At 52.4% G+C, this 12,477-nt stretch overlaps 1 protein-coding gene across 1 annotated transcript; it reads left to right on the top strand.

The window, feature by feature from the left end:
• The first annotated feature begins 1,315 nt into the window (after positions 1-1,315).
• Positions 1,316-11,886, top strand: LOC144938056 (keratin, type II cytoskeletal 8-like). Its single transcript, XM_078865749.1, has 9 exons — positions 1,316-1,696; positions 4,799-5,007; positions 6,218-6,278; positions 7,649-7,744; positions 8,648-8,812; positions 9,272-9,397; positions 9,827-10,047; positions 10,535-10,677; positions 11,615-11,886. Exons 1-9 carry the CDS (start codon positions 1,316-1,318, stop codon positions 11,758-11,760), a joined length of 1,548 nt encoding a protein of 515 aa, XP_078721875.1. The 3' UTR covers positions 11,761-11,886.
• Positions 11,887-12,477: the final 591 nt, after the last annotated feature.

Below are 12,477 nucleotides of genomic sequence, written 5' to 3'. Positions count from 1 at the left end.
AAAAGAGAATGCAGAATTGATGTTTGCGCGTTTATTTATCTCGGTGTTACCAGGGACTTGGCACGAGGTCATGCACCGTGTCCGCCGCGCGCCGCGATCACCCGCTCAGCAAAACGTGAACTAATTGACGGCAAAGAGTCCATCTCCTTTGAGCGGTGTTCATCTCCTGCGGCAGCCGTGAGCCACACACGCCCCACGATGGATGAGATGAGGCCCGATGAACGAGACTGTTGAAGGAATGGCAAGCCTGCGAGGACGGGCCACTGCGGAAATGGAACGGTGAGCACGGCGGGAGTGAGAGAGATTGTGGTCTCGGAGAACCGTGAGGGATTGTGATACGCGGGGAGGCTTTTATCCAGCAGTGGATAAATAATGGCCGATTATGATGATGATGATGATGATGGAATTATACATTGACGTGAATACCATTAAAGGTACCAGTCACTGAGTTGAATGCTGGTGCAGTTGTTCGCGAACTGCCCCATTAACTTGACAACCTGAGTTTGATTTAAGGCCATGGCTAAGTATTCATATTCTTGCCGGCTAAGTATTCATATTCTTGCCATGGCTAAGATGAGTGGCGAGTGATAACTGAACTGGCCCCGTGTCCCTTCCTTCACAAACCCACACAAACCAATGTGGTGATGTATGGTCAAACAACTCCAATTTAAAACATAAGAGGATATCTTCACCCTGCAATGGATTGTTAAAGGGCTGTTATTATGATATCAGTATTCAAAATCCAGTCCTCCACAAGTAGTTGATTTTTTTTTTCAGACCTTCCAAAAAAAACCTGGGTTATTCTCTCCCATTAAAGCATTTGTTCGGGTAAAAACCGATTAAGACTGCTGCTTGAGTGTCATTATTATATTACGTGTAATTCATGACCTCATTTGCAATATTGCGTCATTATTTAATTTTCAACTTGTGCTACTAAAGCCGTTAACCAAGCGGCCGTACACCCATTGCCGCCCGACGAGACGCATCACAGGGTGTAACCTGGGAATTACACAGGAGATCTTCCACCAATTACCGAGAAACACAGGGCCCTGATTGATGTCGGCATTAGTTGGGCCGATATAAAAGGTGATTCATACGCTTTTGCACGTTTCTCGCAGGCCCCAAAGTCAAATAACCATATCCCCCCCTCCCACCCCGCCACCTCCCACCGACCGACCGACTCAACCACCGATCCCCGCCACGCCAGCCTGACACTTACCACCACGCACCCAGCCCGCGCGCCGCTCGCGTTAATCCCACTCATCATCCGCACCGCGCGCAGCGAGTAGCGCGGCGAGTCGTCTCACAGGCAGCCATGGCCAGCATCACCATCTCCACCGCCAGGAAGGCCTCGGTGCGCAACTCCGTGCCGCGACATTCCGCCGGCTTCAGCAGCCGGTCACTCGGCGGCAGCGGCAGCGGCGGATGGGGCAGGTTCAGCGGCGTCGGTGGCGCAGGAGGGTTCGCGCGTCGCAGCGCGTTGACGTCCGGGTACCGGGCCGGCTCGGCCGCCTCAAGCTACGGCTACGGCAGCTACGGCAGCTACGGCTACGGCGGAGCGGGGGCGGCGGTGTCGGCCGCGGCGATGGCCTGCGCGGCCCCCGTGGACATCGACCGCTCGGTGCTGCCCACGCGCACCCAGGAGAAGGAGGCCATCAAGCACCTCAACGACCGCTTCGCCAACTTCATCGACAAGGTGGGGGGGGGGGGGCAGGGATGGTGAGCGTGGGTTTTTTTTCTTTTAGTAGATTTGTTGGTTCGGTCGGTCGGTGTTGTTTGCTTTACCTGGTGACGTTTATTGTCTTCTTTCACATTTTTGCAGTTGGGTGCTTTCGGTAATTTTCATGTTTGGACCAAATGATGGCCTGCTCAGTGATGTCACAGAGGAAGTAACCTCCACTTTTCAACAGGTGGCGCATTCCCATATTTTTTGCTGCCAGATATTACGATGTGGCTGAAAGAGAAATATCGGATCCATGAAGGACGGATCAACATGATAAAATTTAATTTTGCTCAAAATGGCTATGGGGCAAGCAAACTAAGTAAACGATTTCCTTCTAACATTCTGAAGCTGAATGTGTCTCGAGTATAACGCCTCTTCTGCCGGTCCAACGTCAATAGAGCAAATGGCACAAGTGATGTAATGTCCACAGAGGTACCTTGTACGTGTTTCAGTTTGGATTCTTTTTTATTTCATCAACACTCTCCATTAGCCTTCCAGGACTAATGCATGTTACGCTGAGAACAGAGTAAATTCAGCAGGGTTTTATTGGGTGCAATTGTGACCAATAGCCATATTAGACAATGAGTACATCTACATCGGCATAATCGTCAGTTCACTGCAGCTCCAAGACTCAGTAGTCCCCCCCCTACAAGGCGTGCAGTGAGGTTAGGAGATGCCCCGCGTGTGTGCTCGGCATGTGAAGCCCCGAAGACCGGAATCGATGATTCCTCCGACAATGTGTTCATCAGGGAGGGAGTTCCAGATATCCGGACAGCAGAGTGAAGGGAGCTTATGTACAGCGAGCAATGTTCTGGCAACTCGGGGGGGTGGGGGGTGCGCGGGGTAAGGGCGTGGCTTGGTAGGGTTGTGCATTATGGTTTATAGTGGGCTTTTAAGAGACCGTGTTCGTAAAAATATTTTCAAAGTTGAAGGTCCCATGATCGACTTGGGCACGGTTTGAAATCCACACCACGATTTCCCCATATTTCTCAGCTACACTTGCAATCACACAATGCTATTAGTTGCAACGCGAATACGCGTTTGGTATCAATTTCAGGGAGGTGGGCCCAGTAACGTCAAATGATGCCTAAGCAAAAGAGGCATCAATACATTTAAAGTCACATTTATCTTCACTGATATTTGAAAATTCCAAATCACTAAGTAAACTCAATACGCTGATGGAGACCGATTACATATTTGTTTTTATTTCAGTAGCCTTATAGGATTCATTCCAATAACCCTGTGCCACCTTGCAGAGCCTTGTTGTTGGCAACTCAACGTGGGTACTGTGGCTACTCTCATAACCATAACCACTACAGACACACTACCACCACTATCGCCACCACTATCACCACCACTAACTACCACCACCACTACCACCGACACCACACCACCACTACCACCACTCACTACGACCAACACCACCCACTACAACCAACACTACCACCACCACCAACAACATCACCACCAACACTACCACCACCACAATAACCACCACTATCACCACCACCACCACTACCACCAACACCACCACTACCACCAACACCACCACCACCCACTACAACCAACATCACCACCAACACTACCACCACGACTATCAACGCCACTATCACCAACACTAACTGCCACCACCACTACCACCAACAACACTACCACCACTCACTACCACCACCAACACTACCACCACCACTACCACCAACACCACCCACTACAACCACCACTACAAGAAAATATTTCGGTGGGAGGTCAGAAGTCCAGGTTCATCTCTATGAGTCCCCCTAATTATATTGTTCTATGATTATCCAAGAACCACTCCAGCATTCAACCATTTACCACACACATTATTATGTTTGTACTATTTTTATTTTACCCAGGTTAGGCGCACTGAGCAATACAGCTCTTTTCCTGAAACGATCCGACCCGCAAATGATAGCTCAACAAAGTGGCTTATCACGTGGAAATGTATTGCAGCCAAATACTCTTCTCAGAAGCCTTGCAGTGAATACGCTTACACTACATGCCTCGTAATCCCTCACGATCGTCAACCATGAGGCCACCCACAGCCGGCAGAAGGCTTCCCCCAACGCTGTCGCCCATCCCTCACTGTCCATTACGTGGTGCTCAAAATGGGAATCACGCATCATTCAACAAACATTTACCACACATCCTCTTTTCAGAAGCTGGGCTCATTTTGAAAATCCGTGATGAAAAAGCCACGTTTGTTTAGGCCTGAATTTAAATCATGCATGACATGCATAATAAAAATGCATGACTGCTATGACTGATATGACGGGCATGGCTGATATGCAGGTTGCAAAGGGAGTTGTGTAGTTGTGATTAACATCCTCTACATTGGAATGACCACTGGGATAGTTGCTGAAGTACAGCATAAATATACACCAGGCGGCCAAGAACACTCGTCCAGGAGTACAAACCATCATCACGCAAACGCCGGTCATCCTCGCAGCGGCTTTTGGCTGGCCATCGAGCAAAGATGGTCACCGCATCGCGCACTTTCAGATGCGCTTCTGCGGCCTACACTAGGAAACCACTGGAGCTATGCCGTTTTAAATGTGAATTGAAAACTAATTTCTTTAGAACTGCTTTTTTCTGTCCAGTTTGTTGTCCTTCCCCCGCACCTCTGATAAGCACGGTTGTCTTCGTACGGCGCGAAAGAAGTTTAACGTACGTACCAGAGGTGTGGACTCGAGTCATGTGACTTGGACTCGAGTCAGACTCGAGTCATGAATTTGATGACTTGCGACTCGACTTGGACTTGCATAACAATGACTTTGTCCCACCTATGAGATGTGGACTCGAGTCATGTGACTTGGACTCGAGTCAGACTCGAGTCATGAATTTGATGACTTGCGACTCGACTTGGACTTGCATAACAATGACTTTGTCCCACCTCTGGTACGTACATACATCGAGCTGCATGCAACTCGTGTCCAAGAACAGAATCGGATTCACGTTCCCCCGCGGGGCACGGCAGCGGTCGGCCCCCGCTCGAGCCAATCACCCCCCAATTCCTGAGCCCACTTTGCCTCTTCCTTCGTGTTATCGTCGTTTCAGGTGCGCTTCCTGGAGCAGCAGAACAAGGTGCTGGAGGCGCAGTGGTACGCGCTGCAGGAGAAGACCACGACCGGCTCCAGCGTCGACGAGATGTTCGAGGCCTACATCAACGGGCTCCGGCGGCAGCTCGACGGCCTGGGCCACGAGAACGGCCGGGCGAACGGAGAACTGCACCAGATGCAGGCCGTCGTGGAGGACTTCATGAGCAAGTGAGACCTCGTGGAGGAGTTGTGCCATTGCTCACGGTTGCTGGGCACAGGCCGAAAGGCGGCGGTGGTGATGGTAGCGCTGCTGACTTCCCCACTGGGGGTGCTCGAAGCAGAAATTCATATGCAGGCAGACCTCACTTAGCGCAGCCCCGTCGAATGCCGCTTCGGTTTGCGCTCACACCTCCAGGAACGCAACCCTGAGCACTAAGCGAGGTCTGCCTGTGTTTGGACACGTCACGTGACTACAGACATCACATGCTGGACAAGCTATACAACCGAATCGTATGAACGTTGTTTGAAAAATAGTTAGTTAATGAATATCAATGAAAGTAAAGTTGTAGCGGTTTTAGAACGATTAGATTTATTTTTTTATACGAGTTAGATTTTGAGCTAGTATTTGTTGCAATGCCATATTTTCATGCATCTCTTCCCCCTGAGCCACTTGAGGCCCAATGCATTTGCCTACTTTGCTTATGCCTTGCATCACTAACGTCACACAAGGCCCACAATGCCCAGTGGCCAGGGTAATCCTGGTGCCACTGCACCAGGGTCTACTGGGGTCCACTGGGGTCCACCAGGGTCCACGGGCTACAGGGAGGCAAGGTGCCAGGCTACGTACACTGAACAGGGGCTACAGGGAGGCAAGGTGCCAGGCTACGTACACTGAACAGGGGAATCCCGTCCGATTCCTTGCCCCAGGGCAAGGAACCAAAGAGGGCTGCCAAAGAAGCATCACCACTCATTCGTGGACGTGCGAGTGAATGCACCAGCGCGATTACCAATCATTCAGCGATGATTAGAATTGGGGTGGTGAGCCCGAGTCGCTCTGGTGCCATTAATGATTGCGTGCGCGCGTGTCTGTGTGTCTGTTATATATTTACCGTGGGGAGCGGTGGTATAGTGGTGAGCGCTACGCTGCGCTACAAACCCGGCGACCCGAGTTCGATTTCTGCTCACGGACAAAACACCCAATGACGATAATCTGAACCGGTCCTGGACGTCCTCCACTAGGTCGACTCAGCCTCAAATGAGTACCTTGTGTGGTGTGTAAACATCGCCATTTAGGAGCCAAATGCGGCTAGGCGTGGTGCTGGCCAGTCACCCCCTCGTGTGCCGTGCCGGCCTTCATAGGTGCTACTCGCTAACAGCGCTTGCCCCAACAGTCTCTCAAGGCTACACAGGGGATCTTTCGTGTTTTTGTTATTGACAGGTACGAGGCGGAGATCACCGCACGCATTCACAAGGAGAACGAGTACGTCGTCATCAAGAAGGTGACAGCTCACAGCGCGAGCTCGTCACTTGCTTCTCTCGTGTCGATGGCATCTAAACCGGCGGGTGTGGAGAGCCTTGCCTCTGCTCATTTGGTGCCCATAAGAACAACGGAGCAGTGTTCATCTCCCCCTTAACAGCCCCGAGTTCTTGGGTGTAAAATCCAGACTTCCCTATGTGGGAGGTGAGTCTCTCCATAGGATAAATACGGTTGACTTCCCCCCCCCCCGCAAAAATGGTACTCATTTTATCAACCCCTGCAGGGGATGATTGGCCGAGGCAACCTCCGAGCAGGATTTGAACTCGCAACCTTCCGATTGCGACGCCGCGCGCTCTCTACCGATGAGCCACGTGACAATCTGTATTTAGACTGCAGGAGGAATCCGATGAGCTGTGAAGCTCTTTGTCACAGATGTTCAGTGTGGGCGGGTCAGCAACGTCGAGGGCTAACCAGCACTTTTCAACACCGTTGGCGGGCCACACATTAACACACACACACACAGGTCTGTTAGTTCTGTGGCTGCAAGAGGCCCTTGCGGTAACAGAATTGACTGCGTGCTAAAATTAGAAACACATTTTTTTGTGGCCAGATCGAAAATATTCCCGTTTTGTACCCGGGGCCCGCAGACCGGTGGGATTCCATATGCCGGGCTACGAAGGGGGAGCAAATTGGGACAGGATTGGGGATCCCCCTTTTAATTCCTTGCACCAGGGCCCATGCCAAGCAAGCTATGCCACTGGATCGAGAGGCTCACATATAGAGAGACCCACAGACTCACATAGACACCCATACACTGACTAGCATAAGAGACCCATAGGCTTAGGGACCTTTATACGCAAATGGATAGGCCTAACCCATGGACTTACGTGAGACCCGCAGATTCACACAAAGACCCATAGACTCCCAAAGACCCATACTGCGGTGTAGCTATCGAATGTGCAGGCGGTGCAACTGCACTGGGCCAGATGAGTCCAGAGGGCCGAGCTATGAAGAGGGGGAAATTTCACATGGGGGGGGGGGGGGGGAGGGCACACTTGATTCCTTTCACACGGACCAGAGGTTGCAATCGGGTACCCGATACCCGTACCCTACCCGATACCTGGCTACCCGTACCCGGCCAGGTATCGGGTACGGGTACCCGTTTGCGACCCTGGTGCGGCCGGGTACGGGTACGGGTAAGGAATCAAAACCCGTTTGTGACCTCTGACACGGACCAATATCCGACCACGCTACGGCCATGGTGTCATTAGAAGGCTTTCGCTGCTCGTCAGATTTACGAATGTAGCGTGTGCGGATGCGGCAGTATTCCGTCACCCTTAACGTCTCGTGCAACAATGGCGAGAAGAGCAATGGCCTCATTCTCGTTCACAGGATGTCGATGCAGCCCACGTCATCAAGATAGAGCTCGAGGCCAAAATGCAAGGTCTGGTCGAGGACATCAACTTCCTGCGGGAGATCTTTGCTCAGGTGCGTATCTTATCGCTCGATGCGTTCTACAATCGTAATCACCATCCACTGCTGGGTGAAGGCCTCGCCACGCTGTCACCACTCCCAATGGAGTCGCGATGCCACACCCCATGTCGATGCCACGCGTGAGCTGGTCCCATTGAAGATTCCCTTTCATTTAATTATTTAGCAGCTTAAGCCCACTGAGCTATTAGCGCTTGTTCAGAGGCGACTTGGCCACGAATGATAGTTCACTTTATAGAAATAGCCAAATAACACAAATGCGTGTTTCTAAATGTGGAGGTAAAACCCAGAAGATCCGGAGTAAAACTTCACTCGAGCACCACAGGGAGAACAAGCAAATTACAAGTACACAACAGGCATCATCAGGGTGCGGGATCGAACCCACGCAATCCTTCATAGCAGACGAGGGAGACAGCATCTCACCACAGCATTCATTCATAACGCATGCTCACTTACATCTGCCGTTCATGGCCACGTACTGTAATGGTGGCTAGCACCGCAGGGTCAGTGCTAGCCACCGAACCGACCCTTTGCCCCCCAAAAATTATCTTTCGTGAAGATGCACGTATGTATGTTGAACTTCTTTAGCACCGTACATCGTCAACCGTGCTGATCGGAGGTGCGGGGAAAGGACAACAAACTAAACACAAAAAGCAAATCTTTCAATGTAGATTGAAAAGTGTATCGTTCCAGTGGTTTCCTAATAGCGGAAGGTAGAGCGTTCCAGACGGCCGCAGAAGCACATCTGAAAGCACATGCGATGCAGTGACCGTCTGTGTCATATGGCTAACCAAGAAAAAAAAAGAATGAATTCCCCAGCGATGTTGCCCTCCTAGCTGCTTTCCCATTGAAACTGAAATCTCAATAATTCGCCCGAACGGGCACGGGGCCCTTCGGCAGGAGCTCAGCGAGCTGGAGGCCCAGATCAAGCACACTAACGTGCTGGTGGAGATCGACAACAGCCGCAACCTGGACATTGATGGCATCATCGCCGACGTGCGTCACCAGTACGAGACCATCGCGGCGCGGAGCCGGGCCGAGGCGGACGCCTTCTACCAGGATAAGGTGACCAGCCCCCCCCCCCTTCCCCCCCATAAACCCCGAGGCTTGTGTCCCGGGATTAATATCTCACTGAATGTTTCCTGGGTCAGTTTGGGTGGGTGGGTGGGTGTGGGTTGGTGGGTTTGGATGGGTGGGTGGGTTGGATTTGGGTTGGTGGGTGGGTGGGTTTGTGCATTGGTTTGGTAAGTGGGTGGTTGGATTTTGGTGGGTAGGTGGATTTGGTGAGTGTGTGGGTGGGTGGTTGGCTGGGTGGGTGGCTGAGTGGGTGAGTGGCTCAGACAGACTCGGCTGGTATTCAGCTGTGCAAGCGTTGAGTCATATATACATACGCTCCCTATCAGACAGTGCTAAAACTCTCTTAAGTACACAACAGCGTGGTAGAGGTGGTGCTACTGGTATGGCTGGAGCTGATGATGCTGATGATGGTGACGATGATGATGATGACGTGGGCGCCATTCCCAGTTTGACAGGCTCCACTCGGACAGTGGCAGGAACGACGATGAGTTGCGAATCATCAGGACCGAGATCAACGACAACAATCGCCACATCCATCGCATGCGGGCGGAGATCGACGCCCTCAAGAAGCAGGTGAGGGCGAAACGACGCTCACGATGAACGCGCCGAATCACGTTCGTAAGAATCGACGTTGTTTTTAATTAAATAATATTAATTCGCTCTGCGCACGTGCGTGTGTGTGGAGCGGTAATAAAGTGGTTAGCGCGCTGCACTACGAACCCGGCGACCCGAGTTCGACTCACGCTCACAGCCAACACAAATTACGATTATCTACACCGGTCCTGGGCCTCCCCTAGATCGACTCAGCCTCAAATGAGTGCCTGGTGCGGTGTGTAAACATCGCCACTCGGGAGACAAAGGCGGCGCGGCGTGGTACTGGCAACTCACCCCCTCGTGTGCCGTGCCGGCCTTCATCGGTGCTCGCTAACAGCACTTGCCCCAACAGTCCTGTTCAGGCTACACGGGGAGGCCTTTATCTTCGTCTCCGTTTGTACGCGACAGCGTGCCAAGCTGGAGGCGGCCATCGCCGAGGCGGAAGGACGCGGAGAGGCCGACATCCGGGAGGCGAAGGCGGCCATCGCCCAACTGGAGGAGGAGATCCACAAGGCCAAGCAGGAGATGGCGCGGCACGTGCGAGAGTACCAGGAGCTCATGAACGTCAAGCTGGCTCTGGACATCGAGATCGTCACCTACCGCAAGCTGCTGGAGGGAGAGGAGTCCAGGTGCGTGGAGAGATGTTAACTACCTCGTCCTGGTATACAGGAGGTCGTGGATTCGATCCCGACCCTGACACCTGCTGTATATTTGGAGTTTGCGTGTCTCTCTCTCTTTCCCTGTGGTTGCGTGGATATTTCTCTGCGTCCTCCGGTTTTTCCCTCCACATTTAGAATAAACGTGCATTTAGAGCATTCGGCCGCAATACATTTCCACACGATAAGCCACTTCGTCGAGCTATCATTTGTGGCCAGGTCACTTCTGAAAAAGAGTTGTATAGCTCAGCGGGCCTTACCTGGCAAAATAAAATAAAAACGTCGCGTGGAGTGTCGCGATTGTGCGGCCGTGCTGTGCTGGACGACCTTCAACGAGTGGGGGCACTGCCCGACTGAGAGGAGGCCCAGCGCAGGTCACGTGCACCGCCAGGTCTCGAGCACGTGCCATCCAGCCCGAGGGAGCGAATCAAAAACGGCCGTGCTGACGCTCTTCCCGCAGGCTCAACGTGTACTCGTCACAGATCGGAGGCAACGCCTCCAGTGTCACCTACAACACGTGCGTCGATGCCACCCCCTACTACTACGGAGGAGGAGGAGGCAGTTATTCTAGCACCTCCACCATGGGACTGTCAGCCTCCACCGGTAAGCTCTCTGCGATTATCATAATATTAATTGTCACTTTAAAAATGTATCATCATTTAGTACATTTGGTATTCGAGCTACCGCAGTTTGGTGGGGCGGTGTCACTACGCGTCATCTCAATTGAGTAATTTGCGGTGTCATTTTTCAAATTTGTCAAAGCTGGCACACAACTGCCTAGTCTCTTTTGAAAGACGTCACGGTCCACTGCGATGCAGACGGTCAGTATTTTACGAATGACACACCCGCAGTAGTGACCAGGGCGGCCTGTCGGGTTCGAACCGCGATCCTTTGGCGGCACAGTGGTCGGCTCGCAAGCAGCGCGGGGAACCGTGTGATTCAAGTTTGATTCCCCAGCCACAGCTAAACATCAGTGGTGAGCGAAAACCAAAGCGGGGTCCTGGACCGTCACCGACGCGCACTGACCAGTGGCGGTGAAGTATGGTCACACCCCCCCCCCCCCCCGTGACCAACGCGGCATGGGGAGGCCTTCATCCAGCAAGGGAATCGACATAGGTCCATAAATTATGATCCTCGTTATTGTAAACAATCGCAACCTGTGATTAGACATAACCACAGGTTTCCCGAGCTTTGTGCGGTAGATGCATTCCAAAAAAGGGGCGCGCAAAGCGAAATCGCGTAGGGTGGACCGCACAGTCACCCAGCCCACAATGCACCGCACGAGAATACAGCTGCCTGCCGACTAACACACTCAGGACGCAAACGACGTTGTCCCGCGTCCGACCACACAGCCGCACGCGAGTGAATTCGAACGGCGCGTCGTGAATTTTGGGCAGCAGTAGGTTAGCCGAGCGTGCAGCGCAACATCGCAGACGGCGAACGCGCACGTACAGCGACGGAAACCTTCCGAGTAAATGATCACACGTTGTGCATTGCCGGCCGTGAACAACTGCCCTCTGTCGCTGTCCCGTGCACGCAGGCTACAGCGGAGGCTCCACATACAACTACTCCGTGCCCACAAAGGCGGTGGAGACCAAGCAGTCCAAGAAAATGGTCGTGATCAAGACCATCGAGACCAAGGACGGCCACGTGGTGTCCGAGCAGTCCGAGGTCATCCGAGACTGAGGGCACAGCGAGCCGGAGCCTTCTCGCCAAGCTCGTCATCGTCCATTGTCAATCCACTGCTGGATGAAGGCGATGTTAATGGGGTTTAAAGCGCCCTCGGTGCGAGACCTCTGTGTTTCCCTGGCAACGTCGCGACGTGTCGGATTGGATATCAAATGTTGCATGTGCGATCGGTCTAAATGGAAAATGTATTTCTTTAGAACTGCTTTTTGTGTTTAGTTTGTTGTCCTTCCCCCGCACCTCCAATTGGCACGGTTGGCCACATACGGTGCGAAAGAAAGTCAACGTACATACATCTGTACGGTCGGAAACGTGAACCCTCCAACCACTGGAGGTGCTACGTTCGCCACCATCGGATTAAAGGAGTTACCTGGTGATGCTGCTGCTGCTGCGTTGGCAGTGATGCACAAGCACAGTTGACAGCAGCAAAAACAACTCAACGCATTTATCAACAGCACTGTGGCTTTAAAAGGAAAATACCGTTCACAATAGGGAGACGTTTTGGACAAATGGCCCTTCTTCGCAGCACGTGGAGAGACCAGAGAGAGGCAGAGTCGACAACAGGAGGACTCGGTTCTCGTGTTGTTCCAGTGGCTCTGAACAAAGCTCCAGAAACACATCCTTCTTCTCTGTGAGCTGTGATCCCCTCATTCTAGAGTACAAAGTGGAGGTGCGAGTGCTACTGTAACGACTCTTGACGACGAAGTAAGAGGGGCC

Source organism: Lampetra fluviatilis, chromosome 21 (genome assembly GCF_964198595.1).
Source record: "Lampetra fluviatilis chromosome 21, kcLamFluv1.1, whole genome shotgun sequence".
NCBI classification, from domain to species: Eukaryota; Metazoa; Chordata; class Hyperoartia; order Petromyzontiformes; family Petromyzontidae; genus Lampetra; species Lampetra fluviatilis.
The sequence above is the reverse complement of the archived record's forward strand: the minus strand, read 5'-3'. Positions and strand labels throughout refer to the sequence as shown.